The 27,454-nt window shown below is 47.0% G+C and overlaps 1 protein-coding gene across 2 annotated transcripts; it reads left to right on the top strand.

The window, feature by feature from the left end:
• The first annotated feature begins 557 nt into the window (after positions 1–557).
• Positions 558–26,516, top strand: TMEM255A (transmembrane protein 255A). 2 transcript variants are annotated; one of them, XM_061446070.1, is made up of 9 exons: positions 558–720; positions 5,001–5,143; positions 9,364–9,426; positions 15,376–15,465; positions 17,336–17,398; positions 18,246–18,334; positions 20,893–21,052; positions 22,334–22,477; positions 26,048–26,516. In XM_061446070.1, the coding sequence occupies exons 1-9, from the start codon at positions 663–665 to the stop codon at positions 26,204–26,206; spliced, it is 969 nt and encodes a 322-aa protein (XP_061302054.1). In that variant the 5' UTR covers positions 558–662; the 3' UTR covers positions 26,207–26,516. The 2 variants fall into 2 exon arrangements, with proteins under 2 accessions (XP_061302054.1, XP_061302053.1); XM_061446069.1 differs by having other exon boundaries at positions 20,890–21,052.
• The last annotated feature ends 938 nt before the right edge of the window (positions 26,517–27,454 follow it).

Raw genomic sequence — 27,454 nt, 5'->3', positions numbered from 1 at the left:
CTGGAAGTTCTGCTGCCATGGGACCGGGCACAGTCAGCAACAGGCGCCACCACCAGAGCAGGGATCACAGAGCGGTGTCGGTGGCTACCTGGGACTGCCACCAGCACCGTAGGGATGAGGAGGGACCCGGGAAGGATGGGGGACAGAGAGGTGCCAGGGAGGTGTTTGGGGAAGGACAGCGGCCTGAAGCGGCGGGGCTGGAGAGGGCCTGGGAGCTGCTGGGGTGCAAACAAGAAAGATGGGGAGAGGGCGGTGAGGGCCCCGGCCGGGCTGCGGAAAGGGTCCGTGGTCGGGAACCTCCTGGGATGGGGCAGGACCTCTACCCCTCTCCCAGAAAACACCCTCTGGGGCGCATCTCTCCGCTGCTTTCCAGAGGAACGGGACGGGCGCGCAGTGCTTTGGGAGGAAGGGCACGGAGCCAGGGTCCTTCCCGGTTATACACGAACCCGCCGCCGGGCGGTACGTACGGTACATACAGCGCGGTACCGTACACACAGTGCGGTACGGTACGGTAGGGTAGGGTACGGGGCGGGGCGGGGCGGTTCGGCCCCGCAGCTCTCTCCGCTCCCACCCCAGCGCGCAGGCGCGGCGGAGCCGGTGCCGGGGCTCTGTCCGCCGCCGTGGCCCGTTGGGCTGCGGCGGGGAGCAGCGGTGGCGGCAGCATGCGGCAGTCCCTGACTCAGCAGCGCCCGGGCGGCGTTGCCCTGCCCGACTCTGTGGGTAAGTGCCGCGGGAGGCGGCGGCGGGAGGTCCCGCCGGGCCGGGAGGATGCTCCGCGCTGCGGGGCGGTGCGCGGGGGCCGGGGGCGCTGCGGCCATTTTGGGCGGTGGGTCCCCGCGGTCGCCGCCGTCGCATCAGACAGACCGGGACCCGACGCGCCCGACCTCGCCGCTGCCGGGCGCTGCCTGCCCCGGTTCCCTCCCCGCCCGACCCCGCCGCTGTTCGGGCGCTATTTCAGCCGCAGGGACACGGTCCGTATCTCCCCCTTCGAGGCCGCACCGGCCGGGTACGGGGCTGCGGCAGAGCTAGACCCCCGAGGGGCGCTGGCTGCCCGGGCTCCCCGCAGCATCCTTTGGAGCGGCTGCTCGCAGCGCTCCTGCACGGCGCTAATTAGGTCAGAGAGCCCCTCGCACCGCTCCGCGCCCGCTGCTAATTGCGGTTTCGCCACCTTCCACCCGCCCAAGCGGGAGATGAAACACTCAGACACCCGCAGCCCCCGCCGTGGTCTGCGGGCAGGGCCCTGCATGGGACCGGAGGGTCGCATCTCGTACACTGTTGTAGCAGAGAAGTGGAACAGGAGGAGGAGAAGGGTTTGGAAGGAGAACAGCTCCGTGCCGGTTGCCCCCGGTTCTCCCAGGGTAAAAGTTAAAGCTGGCTTCCTGGTGCTATTTCGCACTTATTCTTTGCTCCTGGCTTCCCCCCCCAAGAACAAGATGGAGAAGATGTTTCTGTGCCATCTTGTCTATTTTCTTCTGTTAATTAGGAGACAAAAAAAGCAAGTAAATCGGGGGCAGTACAAGGATCTATATTGCAAACTTTTGAGGTAATCTGGAAAAAACTGCTACAATGTCGTTTCTAGATTGAGTTTATATATGGCAACTGTAATGAGAGGGTATTTCTGAGGCTTAAAATAAAAATGATCTTTCTGAAGCCTTTCCACATTCGGAGTGCCATTTTAGCAAAGAGAAATAGCCAGGCTGCAAATAGCATTAGTGTCCTTGCACCTTCCTCACAGAGTTAAGCACAGTGTTTCAAATCAACTGTATGTATGCTGAGGTAAGCATAGCAAGTTTTGAATATCTAACTTGGATAAATCACAGAGAAAAAGCTGCTACTATCTCTTAAAAAGCAGAGATAGCAGAGCTGTCATAGCTCCACTTCTGTGTGTAAATCTGTACCAAGTAGCAAAGAGGAAAATTATTTAATGGGAAATACTTTCAGCAGAAATTAATGTTGAGAGAGGATTTTGCTAGGGCAGCCCATCAGCAGCTCTCACTGGATATGCTGAGTATGAGTCCATCTATGTTGAAGCAGCTGCAGGCATCCCTACAGAAGTACAAAACAATTTTATCAATATACACCTAACAAAATGGGTTTTCAGAGAAGGAAAAAATGGAATTAGTGTCTCAGTACAGAGCTGAAGTGGAGGTAATCGCATTATCTTCTGTTTCCCATCTCTCTCCAGTATTGTGGTAAAGGATCATGGTTGGTTTTGTCAGGACTTGGAATAAAAGCTTTTTTTAAGGAATACTGAAAAGCTTTTGGAAGTTTTCCGGGTGAAAACCTTTTGTTTCACTTCTGTACTGCATGTTGGTGTGTGCCAGTTGTGAGCTGGGAAACAATGTTGACATATAAGAGCGGAAAACATGGTGGTTCTGAAACAAGCTCAGAGTCCGTAAGCAGCATTTCAAGCTGCTTCAACTCTCTTCCTGCAGAATTCAGTTACAAAATACTCTAGGTTTTGAGAAAAAGAAATTTACACATTTTCAAGGTTTTTTCATTGTAACTTTATGAAGCATCCGTGATGAAAATGCAGGTTTGTATGTGTAAACTCCGCACCTGTGTACCCACAATGCTCTCTAAGCCCTGCTCTGCAGGATGGTTTTGCATAGCACACAAACATCTGCACACCCACACAGCCTAACCGTGAAGAGTTTAAGCTGTGTAAGGAACATATGGCTGGATTCATTTATCTTCTGCTCATTTGCCAGCCCAACTGTAGCCGTAACCGGGAGCTGGATACTCTACTATGTAAGCAAGACAGTTTTGTTCTTTCTCTCTTTTCAGAACTACTTCTATGTAAAAAGTAGCAGGTTTTTTTCTCCAGTTTCTAAAGTTTTGTTCAGCTAAACCTTTGTCCCAGGTACTTTGGAATTTTAAGATGTTTAAGTGGCGCTTGCATTTAAATTATTACATTGGAACTGGAGTGTGGCACAAACTGTAGTATTTGGGAGGCAATACATACAGAATGGCCGGATATATTGGTGAATTTTGAAGGCTTTAGAAGGCCAGAGTTTATATTATTAATTATTTAGCATATTTAGGAGAATAAAAAAATTAACCTATTAACCCCAATGCAACCTGCGGCAAACAGTTGGGTACCTGTACCTCCATCCTCTAAAAAATGGCATGAAAAGGTAAGGATCACTAATTAAAGATCCTGTCTGGATCTTAGGGTTCTCTAGAAGTTAGTTAATTTCATTTTGTTAGAGATTAGCAAATTCATTCTATTTCACTCCAGTCAGTCTAGCTATTCACTCCTGCTAAGGACTAGCACAGTTGCCAGGCTCCTTGCTGTTAGACCCAGCGATGTCCCAGTGGCACAGTCACACCAGAAGGTTTGTGGGTGGAGAGCTTTCCATCCAGAGACACTGGTCTGTCAAAAAGGATGTTGCTTTTCTTTATAAAACTCTCTGGCTATTAATCTCTGCGATTTGGCCTTTTAAATCCCAAATTTAGAACTTGTCTGTGATTTCAAGCTCAGCTGGGTGTGGGTGAAATGATCCAGCCCTGTGCCCATGGCAGCTGTGCCAGCTCAGAGCATGGGATGGAGAAGGGAGAGGTCCTCTGCTAGCAGCATGGCTGGACTGGGTGTGGAGGAGCCAGGAGCTGCTGTGCTTTTCCCTGGGGAGAGCTGTCCCTGAAGAGGAAGGGAGATAACTTGTACCGGTGTGTGTGTCCTTATGGCTGCATCTGTATAGCTGTTAAGGTATCTCTCTAGCTGTGCCCTAGATGTGCACAGACCCTAAAGAAGGGCCTGTGGGCACATCTTCAAGACAGAAAACTGCCCAGCAAGGCCTGGTGTGCTCCTTTCCCTGGAGAATTTTCTCAAGGGGGTTGTGCTCAGCTTGGCTGAGTCTTTCCTCCCAGCCTTTATGCAGCTGTCTTACCTCACCACATAAAGGCTTGGCTGGACACCTCAGATGGGGGTTTCCAACATGGTTTGTTTTAGAGAACACACTCAGTGATGGTGGAAGCAGCTCCTTGCTCTTGGGCAACATCCCTGCCCTTCTCTGAAACACTCTGAGAAGGCCTGGTAGCATGCACATCACTTGGGAGCCTCATGGGTGGGAAATACCTTTGTCTGTTCCTGGCGTGCATTGGAGATCCCCAGGCTGCAGGGATGGGATGCAGGGTGGTCCAGCAGCCCACAGGGAGCGTGGCAGGGGACCTGTGATCTGTTACCCTGCCAGCCACTCCTGCAGATGCCGGGTTATATCTACATAATGTATGAAATATAATCAAAAGGATTGTTCTGCAAAGTGATGTAAAGATGGCAGAGCACACGCTGAACAAACATGCCTAAAGATGTTGCTGAGTGTAACGGCGCAGCCAGCTTGCCTCTTAGCTGATGGAATCACTATTTTATACTTATGCTCATTTGGGAGATCTATAAATATATAAAAGAAAAAAAAATCATAATCAGGCAGCTGTAGATGAGTTTTACTAATCCACAAATCCATTATTCAAGCATCTAAAAATACCTGGGTCCTTGCTGAAAGTAGAGGATGATACTACAGGAGAGGGAGAAGTGCCTGTTACTGGTGATGGCTCATTTACATGGGAAATTGTGGATGCAATATAATTACAGCCAAGATTTCCCCCTTAATTCAAGTGGTGTACAGTGCGGCTATTAACTTTGATGTAAGTAGACAGATCAGAAAATACAGAAGTGCCTCATGGTAATATTTCTCATCAGCTCAATTGCCTCAGGCCAGAGGGGCTGGGGGGCCCTTATGTATCCAAATGAGCTTTGCAGAGTTACAGTTCTTAAAGCTCTCCTCATCAACGTCAGAGCAATGATAAGTAAATGTGAATTCAGATGCCCTAGTAACGCTTGATAAAGTGTGTTAGTGAAGGTGAAAAGTGACAGCCAAACCCAAAAATATTCTCAAGAAAGAAAATTCACCACAATGTGGTTGGCGGTGGGAGGACAAAATGACGGTACCGTGACTGTCCCCAGATGGAATCAGCAAATTCTGTTGTGTGTGTGTTTTTAGGGTCGTTCAATAGAAGAAAAAGAAATTCCCTCTACGTAACTGTGACTCTCCTCATTGTGTCAGTATTAATTCTAACGGTGGGCCTAGCTGCTACAACAAGAACCCAAAATGTGACTGTTGGAGGTTATTACCCAGGGGTTATTGTAAGTATAGAACTCCTAGGTAGGTCTAGAAAACTTATTGCCTACAAAGTCCCTTGTAATGCTGCAAGTGTTTTAAAGGGTGATCTTGTCCTGAATATTGTGCTCAGCTACTTCATTGCCATTTGATTTATTTGTTTTATTATTTTGCACCTACTGCTCATTCCCATGCAAAAATCCCAGCCAAGTGGCAGCCTTCTCTGAGTTTAGATAATAACATGCTTTTGAGCTGTGAGACAGATCAATAGGTCTTATGCCAGTCAAAGCAACCTTAGAACTTCTTTGTTTTTACACATCGCATTAACCCCAGGTAGAAGTAAGGCAAAGAAGGACCATAGGTGCCAAGAACAGCTGAGATACCAGGTCTTGAAATACTGTTCACGTGGACTCGTGGTCATAAAGTTCACTTGCAGAAGTGTTTAATCTGGAGTCCCTGAGTGAGAAGCACGTTAGTGTAGCTGTGGCAGCTTGCCAGGCAAGCATGCACATCAAAGCAGGTAGCACATCAATTTCTTCTCTTTTGCCAATGGTAAAGGACAGTCCTGTAGCTTCAAATAGCTTAATTTAGAGAAGACCACTGGTGCCCAGCTTTCTCGACAGCAGATATGTAACCTCCTGCAGAAGCATAAGGGGCAAGTACATCGTGCCTCTCCCTGCATGAGGAGAGGTCTAACACAAGCTGGAAAGCAAGTCCTGGTCTGTTCCCATCTGAGACATGCTCAAAAAGAAGCACAAGGAGACTGAGCTGCAGAATTAGGTGTCTTGGTAGGTGGAGTGTACCTGCACCCCCCCAGCCAGAGGCTCCTGGTGTAACAGCTGAGCAGTGCTATGCATTCAGGTTTGGAGACTTAAAGCCAGTCCAGATGACTAGGTAGATACTTGTTCTTGCCTTGTTACAGTTTGATTTATTTGCCATACATTGCTGATCTCGGGGAGGTTTATACTTCTCTGTGGATAAGCTCTTCTATGACTGAAGAAAGTCCCTTTACAGCCATTAATGTGGAATGTTGTTACAGACTGTGTTGGGTCTCCTTGGTGGTTTCTGTCTTGTCTCAATAACTCCTGCATTTAGTCCTGATCTTTTTTAAAGAGAAGTATAGAAGGGAGGTGTTAAGAAAGGTGACAGGATGGCTTCAAACTCTCCACACTTAGCCTACGCTCTGTCAGCCTGAATTGAACCTCGTGCTTCAGAGCAGGCCCTGCAGACTGACGCAGATGGGTAGAGCCTGTTGTTCCCATCTCCTTGACATCTCCTGTGCTATTTATGCTCCAGGAGCATCAGCAACCCTTATGCTTTTGTAAGACTCAGTCTACTCAAGGAATTAATGGATTCCTAGACTTGGGAAGGGTGTTGAGTTACTTTATTCAGAGGCACCCTTGACAGTTTGTTTGTCACCAAATTCCCCCTCATTAATCTTCTGTATAGAAATGCGTGACGACCTCACTTGTCTCCCTGCACAGGAGAACGTTTCAGTGTGCTGCTGGATGCTTCAGCAGGTGCTTAAAATAGCTGGTGTTTCGTAACAAGCTGGGATTTCTCCCTTTACTGTGGAGAAAGGGCTTGCTGTGGTGCAGGAGTACTTGGTGAGTTGTCCTCGAGCAGAGGCCTTCCACAGCCCTGAAGAAGCAGCTCATTGCAGGTCTTGTCATCCAGAACTTGACACAAATGTGAGGCCTGTGTGCATCTCCATCCGGGATTTCTCTACCCTGAGTACCTTGCATCGGTAAGGAATAGAGCAGAAGTCTCTTCATGCGCTGGGTGACTTCTCACTGCGTGGACCAGATCCATGGATGGGATCATCTCATGGGACATTGGATGTCTCATCAGTGCTATGCCTAACACACCAGTCTTTCCTCCTTTCACTTGTGCAAACGCCTCTTGTGCAAGGAGACATGCAAAGAAGTGGCTGTCTGATGAGGGGTTTAGCTTCCCAGGCCTCTGCTCCCAAGGAGGGACAGAACAAGGCACTGAAGAATTCCCTGCCTCAGTGGCATTTTGTTTGGTTGTGGTTTTGTGGGGGTTTGTTGGATTTTTTTTTTTCCCCAGACAGTGCAATTCCTCATTGACACAACCAGAGGCTGCAGTAACCTGTTCTGTAGCCAGGCTGCCTTCACCCTCCTCCATGGTCACCAACACCTTCACAACTACATCTACGAACACCTTGGCTGTGTCTCTGTATGAAATACCCTTGCCCATGGCTGGATATCTGACCTGGGCCTGGGAAGCCCAGAGTAACAGTGATGCTCAGCAGACAAAAGTAACAACCAGGTGCAGAGGGCAAGCACCCTTGTGGAAGCTGACATACATGTGTTGTCTCCGGGTTATACCAGCTTCCAGCATCTGTGCAAGTGATTGACCTTTCTTAGGCTTTGACTGGTAAAACTCTGTAACAGCTCCTTGTCAAGCATGCTGGCTTGGGGCTTTACTCTGGAAAAGCACATTCATTTTGTGTCCTGTCCTTTCAGACAAACATCCCAGGGAATCATATCACCATCAATAAGTGATGCAATGTGTGCAGATTACTGAGATTTCTTTGTGCCATCCATAGAAGAATTAGTGGTTTTCATATTAATGCAATGAAAATTCCCATTAATTAATGAGAAATCCACTGATTTATTTGGTCCTCACCTGTTGTATGTACAGACTTGCTCTATTTTTTTCTTTTTGGATTATCTTTAGTATTTCAACTTTGGGGTGAAATTAACACTATTAAATGTGTCAGATCAAGCTCAAAGGGCACAGAACGTTTTTCTTCTTGAGCAAAGTAAAAAGCCAAGAAGCACTAGCAGATCAGTTTGGGGAGGTTCAGCAGGGCCCCTGGCTCTACCCTGCCTACCTGCTGCCCCAGTGTTAAGCAGCACCTGCCTTTGTTGCTGTGCTTTCTGCCATGGTAGTTTGTCTCTGATGTGGGGACAGCAGTCTCCAAGAGCTCAGAGTGGAAGGCAGGCAGCCAGGAAGCTTTAAGCCCTGCCATTTGAGCCAGCAGCCCTAGCAGCCCACAGCACTGCACCAAATGTTTCTGGGCTTAAGCAGAGCGGGTGAAGATTTAAGCCCAAATTTTCATCGCTTTTGTGTCTGCTAATCTCTGCACGTGCCTTGGCTTGTTAGTATTGGATTTATTAAACCGTTGGTTTCTATTCTTGGATCTTAAAATACGGATTCCAGGTTAGTTGACTCATTCTTGAATCACTGCAGCTTGTCTCACGCCTTATTCTGCTTCCTGAGGAGTTAGCCAGTTATTTGGCGTTCTCACCCAGCTCTTCACTGCCTCCCTAGCTTATTGACTAGATTTTTATCTCCTTCATACAACCACTCCAACTATAGGACTTTTCTGGCATTTTTCATTTTGCCATCTCTTAGAAGCGGAGTAGGATATGCTTGACACCGATCAGACCTTTCTCAGTGTGACGCAGAAGTACTTCTGCATCGCCCCCCATAGTCCATGATTCCTGATTGACATCCCTGTTTCTGGCCTGGCTGAGGTCTGCTCTGTCCTAGAAACTTCTGTTTAGTGTAGCTAAATAGGTTAAGACTATGGAGAAAGGAGGGGGGAAATTGCACTCCTGTCTGACTTCAGTGAGCTGAAATAAGAGGAGTGTTTTCAGTTACGGCAGCAGGAAAAGATGCTTTTGCTGGAGTAACTTATTCTGTTGGCTGGGCTGGCAGGAGCTTTTCTGGTAGAAGACCCTGGTTGATGCATCCCCACCCCTGGAAATGAGGGAAGAGTAGAAGAAGGCAGAAAACTGCTAAATCGTCCCAAGTATAATCCTCCTGTATTCCATGCTTCCTATCTAGAAACTCTCTGAGTTGAAAACTTAGTTGATTGCTCACACCCTTGGTGAGGTTAAAAAAGCCTGGTCCTTCAATTGCTAGTGATGTGGTCCTGCTAGGTTTGTATCTGGAGGCTCCTGAGCATTCATAGGGCTGTTCCAAGACAGCAAAGCATATCCTCATCCATCAGCCATTTCTCAGCATCACTGGGAAGGGGATAGAATTCAGAGCTCATCCTTTTGGTTTCTGCACGTGCTTTTAGTGTCATATAAGGGATACACTTGATAGTTCCTGCTAGTGAGAGACTTCACTGATTCCTTGCTGAAGAATGAGTGCTCACACATCCCCAGTATGTTCTTTTGCTGCTTCTGGATTTAGTTGTGTTCTGTCTGTATGTAAAATATGTTGTCTATTCTCCTGATCTAAATGCTAACAATATGTTGTTTTTCAGCTTGGTTTTGGGTCGTTTCTTGGAATAATTGGATCAAACTTGATAGAAAACAAAAGGCAAATGGTAAGTTCATTATAAAATCTTCTTTTTTAACAAATAGCTCAAATTTTGCATGTAAAGAGTTTTACTGGTTTTCCTGTACTCTTCCAGGTAGTGTTGCTTATCTGTTGAGAGCTAGAGATGGTTTCTAGCAGGCCAGGAGACCAAGGCTGTTAACCCTGATATTTTTAAATGAAAATAAAGAGAAAAGCTGAAGGAAGCACGAAGTGACTTTACACAGTCTCATTGAACTCAGTGGGATTTTGTTTTAAAGGGCTTGAAATTGAATGTTTGGAGTTTCTAGCACAGTGCATCACAGACTCATGCCCGGTGCTTTGTTTCTGCTGAGCTGGCACAGTATGGGATACATAATATGGTGAATAACATGAGCATAATACATTTATTTGTCATCTTTTAAAGTAAATTCAGTAAATTCTTAGAGACTCTACAAAAATTGCTTTTGGCTTCTTCCTAACAAAAGGCTAGAGAAGAAGATCAAGCAGGTAGTATAACTCAGCCCAAAGGCCAGAGGTAAAATCCCTTAGGGGGCCCAGCAGAAAGTCCATCCTGAGGACAGGAGTGTACAGAGCTCTCTGCTCTGTATATGTCTAGAGAATAAGTCACTCAAGATATCAGCGTGTTGAAAGCACGAAGATTGGTGTAATTGAAAAGCAACCAACTTCTCTGGTGTTGCTGATTAACACAGGCATTGTTGATCCTTATTTCCAAACACCTCTTCAAACACCTTCAAGTTGGAAGGAAGGCCAAGAAACTTGGCATTCTGTAAAATAGCAGCTGGGGACCTGAGAAGCACAGAGGATGCTGGCTAGACCAGGTGTGTGGACCACAGCGCTCTGGTTCCCTCCTTACACTGCAAGGAGGCTCTTGTGTGCTGGGGCTGGGCAGCCACTGTCTAGGCAGGTCTCTAGTGTACCTTCGGGTATTGGAACAGGCTTCCCAGGGAAGTGGTGGGATCGCTGTTCCTGGAAATGTACAAGAACTGTGTAGACAAGGCCCTTAGTGACATGGTTTAGTGGTGGACTTGGCAGTCCTGGGGGAACAGTTGGACTTAAACTAAGCTTGATCTTAAAGGTCTTTTCCAACCTTTTCCAATTCTGTGATTCTGTGATCCCGTGGGAGTAACGTTCAGAAGAAAGCAGTGGGCAGCGAGCATGTAGATAGCACAAATCAGGCGAGACCACCACTGCTGATACGATATGATCACAACTAAGTTTGTGCTGGGGTCTGAGGGGTCTCTCTGCAGTGGGGACAGAGCTGGCCCAGATTACCCACTTTGGCAAGCGCAGGAGAGCGACGTGGCCTTGGCTGGGTCTCTGATGGCCTCTTAACTTGTCTTGCAGACACTGTTTCACAAGGCTCTCATCCTCCTGCCACTGCCTGAAGGTAGGGGCTGTAGTATTTGGAGGTGTCAGTAGCAGGTCTGGGGGGGGGGGGGAGTTTTTGGGAGAATTTAGCAAAAGGAGGAGAGATCAGAAGAGGCTGGTACCTGATGCGGCAAGTAAGACTGAGATTGACAGCCTGTGTTCTCTGTGTGACACATGTGGCTGATGAGAGATAGCAAATGGGGAGGTCAATCCAGCTCGTGTAGCATCCTGTTGGTATGTCTGCCTCCTTCTCTTGCTCAGCTCTCCAGGGAGAGGGGCTGCAATCCCCCCCACAGTGACTGCCCCATGCTCTGGTAGCAAGATCCCTCCAGCCTTCCTCATGTGAGGCTGCACAGCACTAAGGGGGGATCGTCCGTCCCTGCAGCCTGTCCCGCAGGCCCAGCGCTGCTGCTCTTGCAGGAATGGAGAGGGGATATGGGGATCTGGTTAGCAGGGTGTGCTGCTGAGCAAGGCTAAAGCACGTTTGCCAAGCTGCAGAAGGATTTGGGAGAAATCTGTGCTTGTCCTAACCCAGAGGCTGGGCTGCCTTGCCCTTTGCTTGCGAACAGTGTGCTCCCTGCAGAGCGGTAGGGAGAGGGGTAGGCAGACCTTTGAGGAGGGCAGAGCTGCCTTTCCCACAGTCAGACAGGGCGCAGGGAAGGTGGGTTTCCCAGTGGATATTTTTGGTTGTTTTCACCCTGGCTCTAGAAGAACAGCGTGTCCGGTTCTTTCTGTCCTAGCAGCATGTCAGTGTCTGGTTGAGCAATGGCCATGAAATGCCAGTCTTGCATTCTTCGCAGGAGTGCCCGTGAGTGACACAGCGGGGCTCTGGCTTGATTGACTTTTTCATTCTGACCCCTGAATAACCCGTGTTAATTCTTTTCCTCTCTCTATTGTTTTGTGTCCTAAGCAGCATGCATGACCCAGCTCTGCAGGGATTGCGTCACTGCTGCTGCAGTTGGCAGCTCCAGTGTCTGCTTTGACCACACAGAGGACATGCAGTAGCTGTCACTTACTGTCCCCTTGCCTTAGGCACAGCCTGTCTTTGCCCAGGAGCAGCTTTGTCCATTCCATGTTTCCATAATTCCACTGGCAGTGCGGGATTATTTTATCTGTGTGAATTTCCCAGTGTCCTGGTTTGTTAAAAGGCAGTTCTGGTGTTGGTTGTTACGCAGTGGCTCTTTAGTGATGGCAGGATTATGCTGCCATGTTCTTGTGCGTGTTTCTGCCCGTAACATGGCTGTGGAGCATGAGGAGTCGAGCAAGCCAGCGTGGCTGAGGGCTAGAGCTAACCTGAAGCAGCACTTCTCACTTCTCTCCCGCCTGCCGACAGGAATAGACCTCTCTCATTTTTCCTACCCCAGTGTATCAGCTTTCATGCCGTGCGTCTGCATTTCCCACTTGTCGAGGTAAGGGAGAGCTTTCATGCCTCAGGGAGGGCCAGCTGCCCAGTAGCTCTGCCTGCTGCCTGCCAGCGCTGCTGGCACCTCTCACTTACACCCCAGCTGCGCTCAGCAGTTTTCAAGTGAGGGGTCAGTGCTCAGATGCCTTTGTGGCAGTCAGACATGCCATGGAAAAGTAATAACCGACAGCTTCACAGCCCTTGTGTCCCTGGACCATGGCCCAAAGGGAATCTCAGCCCAGGATGCTCCTGCTTCATGTCCTGCACTATCCGAACCCAGTTTGTTCTTGTCCGAATGCTGCTTGTCGTGGCTGGCCTCAGCAGCATTTAGATGAGCAAAGACCAATTACTGCTGTCACACAGCTCTTAAGAGGGACTTCTGCTTGCTGCTGTGACAGGTTTGTCAACCCCAAATCAAAAATCTTGTTGGCAATAATGAGATTAGTTAAAAACCATGGGGGGTGTGTGCTTAAATTAATTTGTATGGTTTTATTTGCTGTTTGATTATCATAAATTCTCAGTGTCTGTTTTTCAGGCTTTTCTTTCTCCAGCTGAGAGAGAAAAAATGGTGTAAATAAAGTGAGCAAGCTGTTTTCTAACACCTCATCCTTATATCCTAGTAGGGCTGTTGGGGAAGTATCATTATTAGCCTTCTTTTATTTTAAATAACTGTATTAGCAGCTGCTATCTGCAACCAGGGGCGACCGACAAATACCCTGCTTGTATATATTTAGTGTTTGGCTCTCTTCCCATCTCTAAGGGTCATGCTATTTAGGGAGAATATCCTCTTTCATGTATGCATGAAACAAAGGACAATACAGAGGAAGACTAAACTTGCTACTAAATAACCTAAGCCATAAACCCCATTTCTTCCACCAAGACTGCAAGAAGCTGTGCTTCCTCCCCTTGTGTGGTTTCACTGGCTGTGGTAGTGAAGCAGCGTGACTGCTGTCGTGGATAGTGCAAGTTGTGATCCAGCTGCAGAGATGGCATGGGCCTGAGTGGAGAGGAAACGCTGGGGTTCATAGCTGACAGAAACAGGGACCTTCACAGGACTTGATCCTGGAAAACTTGTCACCTGCTGCCATCTGCAAGTATTTTGCGGCACAGCATCTAATGGTCCAGTAATAGCTTGTTCTTAGTGATGGTGACCTGTTGGTATGGTCATTGGGTTAACTTCACAGTATCCTCTGTCTACTCCTGCATGTCTTGAATACTTGTCTCATTTAGAAAACCATTTTATTTTCTCTCATTCTGAAGCTCACGGAACTAAGCAATTGTACAGTGACTGTTTCCATTGTCCTGAGTGAGCCCTCCTGCATTTCCACTCATTGCTCAAGCTGATCTGGTCTGAACATGGATGTTGCTGGAGGAAGGTCTGTTTTCACTGAGAGAGGTTTAGGTAAAACCAGTGTGATTAACCTAAAAATCCTGAGATACTTTAAAAATACATACAGGATCCTTCTGGCTTGTGTTTGTCAAGGGGTTTGGCTTGTCTTTCTGAGAGCTGGATACTTGTGCAGTGGCAGGAACCAAGCGTTTTGAGCACACTTAGCACCTGGAGCTTTAAAACAAACATCCCTATGCCAGGAGATCTGAGATACCTGTCAGTGCTGGGCAAGCTAACTGTTACTTTTGTATTTGTGCTGTTAGTGATTTTTATTATTGCCTAAAGCTCCCAATGATCAGAGTTGCCTTTGTACTTGCAGAAAGGCAGTTTTTAACTCCTGCCAGCAGCCAACACTTGAAGGCTGTGATCACTGGAGTGGAAAACCACCAGGGAAAAACCCACTTAAGCTTCCAGTTCTTTAAGTGGAAGTACTGCTGTTCCCCAAGCTATGTCTTTGTGAACCTGTTTGCCACACTTCCCCTCCCTCCACAGCCCTGTCCGTATCCCTGATGTGCTTTGGCAAGGGAGGTGGGTACTGGGAGCTCTGTGTTTGATGAGCTGGTCTGGAGCCTGCTACCAGTGGCTGAGCGGCTGCTCAGGAGTGAGGAGAAGGGTTGCGTCAGCACTTACGCGTGGTCCCCCAGCTGAGCACTAGCACTTTGGCAGACGTGGTGTTTAAAGTGGTGTAGTTGGAGTGGAGACTGTTTTTCGTACCTGGGTGGGAGGTTGAGTGTTTCTGGTTTATCTTCTGAATGCTTTCACCCTAATTTTAAGAAAGGGAAGGATGTGGCCAGTGGAAGAGGATCATAGAATCACAGAATGGTTTGAGCTGAAATGGGTCTTAAAGCTCATCCAGTTCCAACCCCCTGCCATGGTCCAACCCCCTGCCAGTCGTCCTTTAGGTACTGGAGCTGCTTTAAGGTCCCTCCAGAGCCATCTCTTCTCCAGGCTGAACCAGCCCAGCTCTCTTAGCCTGGCTCCAGAGCAGAGCTGCTCCAGCCTCCGCAGCATCTCCATGGCCTCCTCTGGACTTGCTTCGCATCCCTCTTGTGTTGGAGGCCCCAGAGCTGGCCACAGTGCTCCAGGTGGGCTCTCACTAGAGCAGAGAAGAGGGGGAGAATCACCTCCCTTCACCCATTGGATCAGACTTGTCTAAATTCCCTCCTTGAGCTGAAGGCAGATATCTCTTTCCTTGCAGCTCCCCAAGCCTGTGGGCACCAAGAAGCTCAGCCAGGCTGCTGTGAGGGTGTATAACACCGATGGCATAGGCTGATCACTTGCCTTCTGGTCTCATGAATTCATCCTTAATGCCTGCATTAAAGCATTGTTTCCAGAAGGTGCAGTCCCACCAGAGAGAGTCACATACAGTGGTCTCCTATGGCCTTCCAGCCTGGGGAGTGTGCATAGGAGCAGCGCCCCACAGCTCTCCAGGACAGGGAGAGAAGAAATCCCCTCCTTTCTCTCCAGGGAAGAGTTAAGGAGAGCACAGCCAGAAAAGGAGGTGTATCCTCGGCCTAAGTTTAGCTGGAGTCGTGGAAGAACTTGCATTACAATATCAAGTCCCCAGAGTACCAGTCTGGCACAACACTACTACTGCTGCCGCCTTGCAGGAGCAGACGCGCTCCTTGGAGATGCACATCCCATTGCCTTCAATGAGACCAGCAGCCTGGGCAAACATTTGGGTCATTGATTGCTTGAAGCCTTATTGACTGTGGTTTACGTATCTGTGTGGAGAGGGCACGAAACGCTTGGTTGTGGAGAGGTGGATGATACTTTGCTTTGTTTTCCTTTCTCAGCTGGTTGCATCGATCGTCTTCATCAGCTTTGGCGTCATTGCTGCGTTCTGCTGTGCCATAGTAGACGGTGTCTTTGCTGCCAGACACATAGTAAGTACTTCCAGGAAAACACAGGTCCTGCAATGCTTTTGCTCAAGGAAAACAAGTGATGGTGGCTATAACCCCATATCAGGCGCCATCAGAGTCTGTGAATATGCATCATGTGCTGAATGCTGGTTTAAATCATAAACATCAGGAAAATGTATCAGTTTTTAAAAAATATTTTGAAATTAACAGCAAGCATTAAGATCTAAGAGCTTTGTTTTAGGGGTTTTTGTGTATGCTTTATGTGTTTACCGAGTCTCAGAACTATGGGAAGTAATGTGAATTACAGCTATTGCCAAGGGACAATATCTGAGCAGTTGCATCTGTTGTATTTAAAATGTTAGCAGAGGTAGTTCTTAATGCTAATTGAACCACTGTATCTTGTAGTAGAGTGAAGCAATTTGATACAAAGCTCATTAAAGTGTTACAGTGTAAACAGGAAGCACTGCAGTAGGTTCTCAGTTTCCATTTGATGACTTGAAAAAGTACGAGCTACTGCTGTCATGACTAATTGCTAGTACAGTGGGATGTGCAAAAGCTTCAGTTATTGGTATAGAAATTAAAAACCACAATTCCATTTCAACTTTTTACTGAAACACTGGCAAACAGATTTTTGTCTTGCAGCTCTGTGGTTTGATGACTTTTTTGTTTCAATTTTTGGCAAAATGGGATGAAAAAGGCAGATTTGGGGTTTATTTGTGATTGGAATGGAAGGGAATTTCAGACGGTCAGAATTACCCCTGCAGTGGGAACTCCTCATTATTCTCCTTGTAAAGCTGGCTTCCCTTTCCTGCCTCTGAGCATTCCAGTGGTAGAAAGACGGCAGCTGGACAGCAGGATTTGCTGACAGAGCAATGGGCAGCTCTGCTCAGCTGCGTGATAGGTCTCTGTCTGCATGCAACCACCAAGTTCTGGCCATCTCTGACCCCTCTCATGAGGACATGTGAGGCATTAGCTTTGATAGAATGGTGAAGCTCCTTTGACTCCTGGTCCTGACCGGGTGGGTCAGAGCCCTGCAGACTGGCTCTGGGATGCTGACCTCATGGGTTGGGTGATGGCATGAGCTGGCACCTGCTCATGGCTGTCCTCAGGGCTGTCTGCATGCCTGAGGTGGCCAGACCTGAGCAGCTGGGATGACAAGGGCTCTGGTTTCTGTCTCTTGATGAACTAACGTGCTTTTGGCCTCACTTCACCCCTGAAGGGTCCAGAAATGTCACTGTCTGTCTGGAGATGTGCCCCTGCCGCACTAGCACATAGCGTTCTGCCTGCCGCTGCCCTGCCACCCTGAGCTTTGGATCAGATCCCCAGAGAACATGTCTGACTGCTCCTTGGAAGGTCTTCCTGGTGTGGATATGCATCCAGCGTTGTTTTCCCAAGGTTTTGCCCTGGGGACCAGACTGCCCCAAAGTGAGACGCTAATGCACGTGTGCAGGCTGAGCCATTGGTAATCTTCCAGAGCTTTCCTGCAAGTCAAGAGCCCAGAAAGACAAATTTGTCATCAATTTAAGGAGCAGTTGTTATGATTCAGCATGAAGAACCCTCAGAAACACGTCAGGCAGCCCTGGGATGTGTCTGCAAAGGGGTTGAGGAATGAATCATTCAGTTTGGGGTGGGTTGCCCTCACCCAAATGAGCCTGGCTTAATAGCGTGTGCCTCCCATGCTAGCTGCAACAAATACATGCCTCCAAGGACCAGGGTTCAGCAACATCTGGGGCTCAGGGGCTGGGTGGGGAGCTGCTGTATGTGTGGATTTTGCAGAACACCACTGTATTGCGGTGCTGATGCGAGAGCAGGGTCTCTCTAAAGCCTTTTCCCACACCAGTGAGCTGAGGTTGATTTTGATGCAATGCTAAGCCTGGTGCTTTGTCGTTGGCAGGATCTGAGGCCGCTGTACGCAGGGCGATGTCAGTACTACTCCAAGAGCACGACTCCACCTGAGGTGAGAGCAGGGTTGGCTCTGCTGTCTCCGTGAAGGGATGGAAGATAGGAAAACAGAGCAGTTTCTCCAGTTCTTCAGCTGCACATTCATAACAGGAGCAGGGTGGTGGGTTAAGAGTTCATCCAGCAGTAATTTTGGAGGATACAAACAACACGTAACAGCTTCTGCACCTCTGCTGTCTAGTGTCTTCTTCAAAGAGAATCCCATTGGGGATGGATGTTCCTGCCACACACTGATAGTGTGTGAACATCCTTTCCTGCCTTTGCTGTGCACTGGGAATCAATCAGATCTCCTCACGAGTTCCCAAGTAGTTTTGAATAACCACTGTATTCCAAATTAAAATGCAAAGTAAGTACTACCCAGTGGCATTGGTGGGGTCCATTCTCTTTTCAGCCCAAAGACCACCCATGTGAGTTTGGGTGTTACTACCCACAGGCAGACAGTTAACCACATTAGTCATTCACCAGTATGGGAATCTTTCTGTCAGACTGTATCATGCTATTGACAACACTTTGAGTTGCTGTGTGGTGAGGAGTGTTAGTTCAGCAAGGTCTTGGCTACTTGTAGAAGAGTTGCACAACCCCCTTCCTTTGCAGGAATGTGCTTATCTGTGACTTCCCCATGGTGAAAGGAAATGCTGGTCTGTTCTAGTCTAGCATGTCTCTATTCCAGTATAACTGTGTACTCTGTAGGAGCTGTGCTGCAAGATAAGGGAAGAAAAATCTTCCTGGGGCTCATCTGGAGATCAGCATAAACTCTGCATGCAGAGCAGGCCAGACAGCACTGGAAACCATGTTTGGTGGTTATGTCCTTACATGCTTGATGTGTTTTTTCTGCATTCACACAGGCAATCTGTCACCCACAGCGCCGTGCACCTTGCACGCCGAAAATTAAAACCAACACCTGCTTCTGCTGTGACCTGTACAACTGTGGGAAGTGAGTAAGCTGACGATACCATTGCTGGCCATGGGGAGGGCGAGCAGTGGTCATGCTGGTTTACACTGTCTGAAGGGCTGGGACAGGGCAGGGACAAAACATCACTTAATGACAGCTGCTGTGGGAAGGGATCCTGAGCTGTGGTTGCTAGCCACAAGGGCTCCCAGGCAACAGGTAACCAAGGAAAGGGATATATGAAATACACTAAAGCCATGCCAGCTATGGGTGAGCTCCAGGCCAGCCCAGGTGGAAAAATAAAGAGGGTAGGAGTTTCCATTACTTCCATGCTTGATGCCTTCCCCAGATTTTCCTCTACTGAGTGTCCCTTGTTTGCTGTGTTTTGTTTTGGTTTAGAAGATGGAAGATGCAGAAACTGGGGCACAGTGCTTCCTTGCCTTGTCACCTTGCTAACAGAGGAGAATTTGCAGGCTGGTACCACCCGCTTGTTCATAAGTCAGTGTCCTCTCTGCCTAGTGAATATCCTGCATGGTCCCGAGAGGCTGGAAGGTGTACAGCACTGTGCAAAGATGAGTCAGAAGGGTGGTTACCAATCAAGAACCCCTGCATAGTGATCACACCACCATTAAATGTGGCTACTGTGCCTAAGCCAGCTTAGTTTACAGCATGCACTGCTTCTATCATTTGGAGAGTCTAATGTGTGTCATCAAGCAATTAATAAATTGATTTTTTTAATGCTGGCTCTTGCCTAGGGCTGTTTCAGGCTTAGCGTTTCTCACAGTACTTAGTTGGGCTGGCCCTCATTTAAATTATTGGTGATGGTGGAGGAAGATCAAAAGCTGCTGTTGGAGAGGGTGGTTCCACATGCTGGAAAGGATATAATCCCTGGTCTCTGCAGGACTTTGTTTCTGTGAAAGCCTTTGCATAGGGGTGAAGCTCACATTTTCCTTTGACAGTTTACAGAACATGATCCCTTTTTACTTGCTGAAGACAGCGATACACAGGGAAGTGATTGGAATAGAAAAACTTGTAACTTTTGTGTGTTTGCTTTTTTATTTTCCTATGCTGTTGGTTTTTTTCTCCAGTCAGGCTGGTTCAGGGTCCTGCCTCTGACCCATCATCTCCTAAGATACCAGTTGTTACCACCTCAGTCTTGCTCAGTACCATACCTGTGTTCTGCACTGCACTGATCCTTTTGGGATCTCAATAAGAAAGGCACAGACACTCAAGGCTGGTTAGCTCATATTAAGTAAATATGGACATTATAGAAAACATGATAACAATCTTGCATCCCTCCTGATGCTGGGAGCCCTGTCTGTGGCAGCATCAGGCCAGCCCCTTCCCATTGATAAGTACATGCTGTACTTATCTTGAAGTGCTGAGTGTTCTCCATGGTAAACCAAGACTTGCTGAAAGCTTTACACTCTCACACATCTCTATAGGAACGAGCTCCTGCAAACAATACATACAGGTTGCATTGTTAAAAGCAGTCACAGTATGTGCTCAGGTTATATAGAGGTCATGCAGGCTAACATACAGGTTTTTACAACCTGTGGTTACGCTCTCCTTGATTCTACTTGAAATCGCTGTCTCCTTGTTGCAATGTCTTCTACCGTTGCCTGCTTTGTGATAAGGAAAAAAGGAAAAGAAGAAACAGAAGTTGAGTAATGAGGGATGGAGGGTGGCTTGTGAAAGGGGGCAGGTTCCTGCGGCCCTTGCAGAGTCTGCTTAGGAACTGAGCCTGGATCTCCCGCTTCTTGGCCTTAAATATGTCTGCTCTTCCCTATTTGAGGCCCTTATGCAGTTTGAGCCTAACCCTGTATGTGAGCTCAGAGATAAGTAAGTCATTCATAAGCCCTTAGTATTGTTTATCCCTGATAAACATGTTTTCTTAAGGGGAATTTGCTGTAGCCCACTACATTTGGTCAGCTATGCTGAAGGCCACCCTGTTCCCCAAGTGACAGAAGTCATTACTGAAGAATCCCACCTGCAGGGCCACATGTTGCAGGAGCCACTCTTCCCTTTCCAAAATAATGACCTCAGTGGTTTTAGCCAAGTCTTCTCCATCTCTTTTCTGCATGTGGAGAAGCTTAAAAATGGGAGCAGAAAGACCTCTGTCTGCCAGCCTGTGCCATTGTGGAGCTGCAGTGGGCAGCTGAGTTGGCCGTGCTTTCTGGTGCTGTGCTGTCCTGTGCCCATCCCACCCAGCCGCTCCTGGCTGTGAGGAGCACAGACTGATTTCCCTGGGTAATTAATTCCAAGATCAGTTTGTCCTTGGGAAGCCTCCCAAGGCTCTGTGGAGATTTAGATGATAGAAATAAGAGGCAGATTCAGACCCAAGGTCATCTGGGTATTTGCAGACCTTGAAGGACTTGTTTGTTTCACAACAGATCAAGCCATCTTCTGTCACTGTCATGCAGGGAGAGCTCAGATGCCACAAGCATGGGATGTAGCAGGCTTTATCCCTACTCCCTCTGTAGTTAGATGCAGGCTATCGTTAAATTGCAGAATGCGTTTTACCGTCCAGCAGAAGTGTTAAGATTTTATGATACATTGCATTGTTTTATCATTATTGTTGTTTTTTTTTTCTAATTTAGCAGGGTAGAGATTTCTGGAGGCTACTATGAATACATTGATGTCAGCAGCTGCCAGGACATCATCCATCTTTACCACTTGCTTTGGTCAGCCACGATCCTGAACATAGTGGGGCTGTTCCTAGGGATCATCACAGCAGCGATACTTGGAGGCTTTAAAGACATGGTAAGATGGTACCAATTTCTCTGTGTGTTACATGACAAATCAGGCAAATTGCCTTTCAAAATTAATTGGTGGTGTTTCAGTGCAGGTGGTCTGTGCATCAGTGCAATCAGGCTGGAAAGAGGGTCATGAAATAACTTTAAGGAGAAACTGGGACTTATTTACTTTTCTGATCTGGTGTCACCACCCAAAGACAATTGGAAAAGGTGAACAAAATCAGGAGATTGCATTTTCTTAAGGAAATTTCTCAGAGGTGTTGGCAGTACCAGGATGATGAATAAAAATAAGCTCTTCGTTAAAAATCAATCTTCCTTTTCATAGCACTGACCTTCTACAAGGAAATGTGTGGTGGTTGCTCATGAATTGTTGGTTTTATAGCAGTAGTAGGCTTCTGAGCTTTACAGACTGCTTAAACAGCCATGTTAGGCTGAAACTCTCCATCTGGTTTCTGGTGCAGAATCTGAGAGGAGGAACTGGAGACCAGAACCAGGTGAAAGATTGCAAACATAAGATAATGAAAAAAACATGCTGTTCTTACAGCATGAGCTTTGAAATACCCCCACTTAACCTGGCTGCCTGTTACCTTCCATACAGTGTTGTCTGCAGAGGACAAACCAATGGGGAGAACTGAACATTCAATAGATAAATTTGGGTTGCTTTTTCATTTCAACCTCTTGTGACTCCTTCAGAACAATACAAAATGAGACCCTCAGAAAAGAGCATTTGTAGTACATTATTTTACAAACAACTATTGGGCCCTGCACTAAGTGTGCCTGATTTCAGAACTCTGAACCTTCCTGCAGTCTTCACAGACCTTCACTCACCAACATCTTCCCGAACAAAACGGAGGACGCATTCCCAGCTATGCACTGTGGCCTTTGAGATGTGACCCACACCAGGCAGCCTGTAAACCTCTGCAAATAGAAGTGTCTGTGAGCAGCAGCAGTGCAAGAGGAGTTGAAATATGCTGATCTCAGAGTAATCAAAATGAATGGGTTCTTTTTCCTCCTTGTGAAGATGCAGTCTGAACAGTACTGGTGTGGGCTCGGGTATTGCCAGCGTGGTCTGTGGGATCTGAGAGGAAATAATGGGTGGCTGAGGAATGAAATGACCTTGGGGCTTACCTGCTGCCTAAGAGGGAACAGGATTGCTGGTTGCTAATTCAACAGAGTTGAGCTCTAGAGCCAAACAGTGCACCTTTAAATCATTTCTGCTTTCATTTAGCTGTCAGCTTGCTGTAACTTGGTTAAGTAGCCTGAGATTCTCTTCCTTTTGCTTGAACAGACTCCTTCCCTCCCTACGCTGAACTGTGCAGTTGAAAACGCACACCCTTCGGTGTCCTATTACTCAAGGCCACAAGTGACATCTTACAACACCTACTACCACAGCACTCCTCACCTGCCTCCCTACTCTGCATACGACTTCCAGGTAGGGAACGTTACAGGCTGTTTTCTTGTTTAACAGCAAGGTTAAATCCAGCCAGTCTGGAGGACTCCGGAGGCCTGTCTTCCTGTCATCCACACAGTTTAATTTTCCTGTTCCTGCAGAGAATATCAAATCTTTCCTGCTAGGCACTGGTCCATAGCAGTGCTGTCTCTTACAAAGGCAGTGTTTTCCTGAAGGCTGTCCTTGGAAAGAGAAGGCAACAGAGCTTGCTGCCTGCCTTCCCTGTTGTTCAGAGGCCACATTAAAAATAGGCATTGCCTCTGGCACTGCAGTGCTCTGAGGATAGAGGCAAAGTGGGGTGTTCAGGTGCTAGTTTTCATTAGGCCAACTGCTATGTCTGAGAGAAACAGATGAGCTTTTGGAAACAAGCTATTTGAGCTCCTGAAGACACATACAGACTGAAAAGCTATTCTGTTACGGGTTTTTTCCACATGCTGCAGCTGGTCTAAGAATGTTCCCTACAAACATCACCTCTGCTGTAACACTTCCCTTCCTCTTCTGAGTTATGGAGCTGTGCTGTTAGCAGTGTGTGACTGCACATGAACTCCCCTGTAAACATCAGCTTTCACCTGTTGAAGCAGATGAGGATACTTCCTACTCAACTCTTCCTTCAGATGGATGTTACCACAGTGGTGATATCAACTGTCATGGTTTAAACCCAGCGATCTGGCCTTTCTGGGTGACTCCCTCCAGTTTATGTACTGGGCATGACATGCTGTGGTATGGAATACCCCTTTGGTTAGTTCAGGTCAGGTGTCCTGACCAGCTTCCTCCTGGCTTTTTGTGTCCCTCCTCATTGGCAGAGCATGAGAGACTGAACAGTCCCTGGCGAGGGTAAACACTGAGCAACAACTGAAACACCGGTGTGTTATCAGCACTGTTCTCAGACTAAAGCCAAAATACAGCAGTGCATCAGATACTAGGATGAAAATTGTCTCTATCCCAGCTGAAACCAGGACATTAACTTAACGTATCAGATGTTTTCTTTGTAACCATCAGGGCTGGAGACTTATTTTATGACGAAAGCTTAAGATCTTAGACACCAGCTTAGAGGTTTGCTCTGTAATAGCCACCATCTCCCTCATCAGAGCCATTAGAGGTAACGTGAATCTAGACCTTCATGGTTTTACTGCTAGTACCAGGTTTAGACAACACTGTTGTCAGGGCCTCCTAGAAATGCCTCAACACTTACAGCAGAATTTCTAGAGTTATTTACTCATATTTGTGAGTAATTTTTTATATTAACACAACCTGGGACAGTCATTAGTGGTGTATTAACATTTTACATTGACAAAAATGCCAACCTCAGCACGTACCAAACCAGCTCTGCTGCAAAGTCCTCTTCTCAGCTGCTCGGCTGGTATTGAGTGCTGTTTAACTCAGGGTTTATTTGTAGTGCAGCCACAGTACCGGCAGTGAGCTCAGCATGGGTGGATTTGCCCTGCTTTTCAACCAGAAGTGCTGCTGCGGCTCTGCTAACACTTACAGCATGGCCAGATGGATGAAAGTCTCTCTGTGTCTCACTGCTGTGAGCACAGGTGTTGGCTTAGGAGCCAGCACAAAAGCAGGGCATAAATTGAGGTAATTTATACTTAAAATAGCCAACTCTCTCTTTCAACTGCAATTACAAGTCTGAGCCTTGCTTATCTTCTAGGGAACTTGAGGACCTGCATGAAGGCATTAGCTGAAGCTTCTGGCTGTGGAGACTTGCCTTGCCTTGAGCAAGAGCGAGTTGCTCTAGATTACTAGATACTGGTGTTACAGATACCCTGAGCCCAGCAGTGTCTGTGCCACCCTGCACCTTCTCCCTGGCCATTCTACAGTGTATGGAGCAAGCTCAGGTTTGCCTCTCAAATCCCTTTCAAAGGCTGCACTACCTCTGGAGCAAGAATTGGCCAAGTTGGTGCTTCTCAGTCATCCCACATATTCATAGGAAAAACACACCAACACTCCAGAATTTCTAAGGAAGCTTGTGCCCCTGCAAGAGCCCAGGGTGTGATGGAAGAGCTGTTGTGTTGTTTGAAATGGGGACAGTTTGTATGGCTTTCTGTGAGGTCCTCTGTCACACAACAGGGGGAGGTTTTCTCGATCCCAGTGTTTGACCTGAAAGCCGAGACCACTGTGCCCAACCAGTCTGTCAGTGTCCTGTTATAGGGACCCTTCACTGCACATTCCCACTGGATTGGAGGGTGATTTGACCAACTTGTTCAGGGAATCATGCCAACAGCATAAGAAGGACCCCTCAGTGGTCCCCTCTGCCCACTATGATTCAAATACGTTACCCACTGCCAGCGACTGCTGGTGCCCATGAAGGACCAACACTAACAGTTTATGGAATAACACTCTTTATTAATATAAAATCATGACAAATTAAGGTTCGTGGATTGCCAGTGATGATATCTGACTGCAAAAACATATTTAAAGCAATATTCAGACAGGCTCTAATCTCCAATAAAAGCATTCAGCACTCAGAGAGTGTAAATCTTACCCAGTAAGCATCCTTATAAGGGAGAAGACAGGTTCAGCCCATTGACCAATCCCAGCAGTTACACAGGAGTCTTCCCTGACTCTTCCTCCATCCTCAACTTATTTTTGTACTATTTCTGTATGTTTAGGTGGAGCCTGAGTGACCCAGTCATTCATTCTTTTATTATTGATTGGTGTAAAATTCTCTCACTTCTTCTTTAAAGATATAGCCAGTAAAAATACAAAGCACATGCTTGGTGAGGGGCAGTCATGCACTGGAGATGGGTAACTTTGGGATGGAGGTGTGCATTAATATTATAATGAGATTATAAGGAGCAAGGTTCACCTAAGGGAAGTCATTTTGCTATGGTTGCTGGCTCAGCGACAGACATGTCTTATATTTCCCATCTGACAGCTGCTATGTGGCTTATCAGCTGTATGGTACCATCACGTTCCTGCTCCTGCAGGGAGTACAACAGAGCCTGGCTGTGCTGTCTCCACTCTGCTCCACCCTCCATTGCTCCTATAGGATAGCATGTTGTGTTGCCTAGGGAGCCATGGTGGAGTAGATTCTATGCATGCCAACCATCAGGCATGTACAGATTTTGTTTCTCCACCTTTTCAAGCTTTTTGCTTACTGAACGAGGAAGTTATTTTAATTTCTGGCAGGTTTTAGTTGTGATTAAGAGAAAAAGTAGTATAAAAAGAAATTAACCGCAGCCTGTTCATTGTTGCTACTGGCTGATGTGTGAAACCCATGATTTGAGAGCGACTCATCAGTTCAATGTTGTCCAGCCTCTGTGAAATGCAGCAGGTACACATAAGTGATGAGAAAGCAATTTTTGTTTGGTTTGCTGTTTTTAAATGCCTTCTAGGAGTCTCGTTATGCAAAAGTGCTACTTACAGGCTGTGCTTACCTTGAATGCAACAAGTTATTTGAAAACTTATTCGTAGGTGTACATATGTTTTGCAGAAGTGAGCCTTGAAGTGTTAATTTTGCACTGCTTGTTAGTGAAGCATTGCTTTGCCAGGGTCCTTTACATGAAGAAGTGTTTACATTACAGCTTTCTTGCTGTCTCCCTGCAGCATTCCAGTGTGTTTCCAGCCTCCACTCCTTCTGGCCTCTCTGATGACCCCCAGTCAATGTCGCCATCTCCCAGCTATATGTGGTCCTCCAATGCTCCGCCTCGTTACTCGCCACCGTATTTCCCACCTTTTGAAAAGCCACCTCCTTATACACCATAAAGAATGTCGGAAAGAAGAAAAAAATATTTGCCATTGAAATAATTGTGAACATTTTGTATTTATATTTTACTGTGGGAGGGAGCAGGAGGATAGATACAGAAGATAATTGCAAATACAAATCTTAGATTGGACTGTTCTTTCTTGCGAGACTTATTTCAGGGGGTTAAGAACAGAGTATGAGGAAGGGGACGTACTGCTGATGTTTTGCAGTGTTGGTGAGTAGTGAGTGACCTAAATTCCAGCCTCCTTGTTTTACCCCGAGGTTCGTGTAGTCCTTGGTTTTTAATAAAGCGATACAACACAGAAGATAGATTCTGGTCTGCCTTACTCCATCTTGTGCCAAGCTGAAGTAAAGGTAGCCAAGATCGACAGTTGCCGAAGAGTGTCAATCTGTTAAGGTAAGGGTGCTTGCAGACAGCTCAACTTAATGCTTGTTTTGTTTGGCCTTGGGGCTCCAGTTGCTGAGTTTTTTTGGGGCCACAGAATGCAGCTCACATCACTTGTTGGTTTACACACTGGAAAAATCCTGGGATGAACCACAGCAGTGTCTCAACCTTCAATGCTAATGCAAAGAGATACATCACAGGGTATTTTCATGTATGTCTAGAAAAACTGTTGGAATATTGCTTTTTTTTTTTTTTTTTTGAGGGAAAAATGTTCAGTAGCAAGCTGATTGTATTTCAGTATGCTTCTTAAGATGGAAGGTGAAACGGAGTTGTCTCTCCCTGAGTTCTGTGTAAGTTAATGATGAAGTCAAACGGTTTGCGTGCTTGTACTGCCTCAATCTTCCTTTTATTCCTATGAAGAGCATTAGGAACTGTCCACAGGACACTGAAACAGTGCAGCGCAAACATTATTATCCCCCACCCCCTTTCTGTTTGGTTGGGTATTTTTGGTTTGGGTTTTTTTTTTCAAGCTTGTACTTTTAACTTTTCTAATGGACTGAATCAGCACCCTGAATAAGCACTGGTTTAGTAGCTGTCTTAACAGGCTGCACATAAGGAATATCCACCACTAGTTGTCCAGGATGTGAGTCTCACATGGATAAATTTCAACACCCTGTAATATAGGATGAAACTGATAGGAATTCGCAATTATTGTTGTGACTTTCATTTAATCTTCAGCTGCTGACTTTGCTGATTGATCTAGATTCCAACAGATGTTGCATGCATCCTGCATAACAAAAGAAGGTCAGCTTTGTTATGTGACACACTGTCCTGTAAAGTGTGGTTCTACTCCAGGAAGTGA

This window comes from Pezoporus flaviventris, unplaced genomic scaffold (genome assembly GCF_033815535.1).
Source record: "Pezoporus flaviventris isolate CSIRO_AGI_PZ_B2104156 unplaced genomic scaffold, CSIRO_AGI_Pfla_v1 ptg000005l, whole genome shotgun sequence".
Classification (NCBI taxonomy): Eukaryota; Metazoa; Chordata; class Aves; order Psittaciformes; family Psittacidae; genus Pezoporus; species Pezoporus flaviventris.
Note: the sequence above shows the minus strand (reverse complement) of the source record. Positions and strands in the feature narration are given on the sequence as shown.

What these genes read in the sequence shown, in the direction of transcription:
- TMEM255A (XM_061446069.1), top strand. Translation starts at nt 663, where the DNA reads ATGCGGCAGTCCCTGACTCAGCAGCGCCCGGGCGGCGTTGCCCTGCCC. An exon ending in TGCCCTGCCCGACTCTGTGG is followed by an intron (nt 721 to 5,000) that starts GTAAGTGCCGCG and finishes GTGTGTTTTTAG; the next exon opens with GGTCGTTCAATAGAAGAAAA. An exon ending in TTGGAGGCTTTAAAGACATG is followed by an intron (nt 21,053 to 22,333) that starts GTAAGATGGTAC and finishes TTGCTTGAACAG; the next exon opens with ACTCCTTCCCTCCCTACGCT.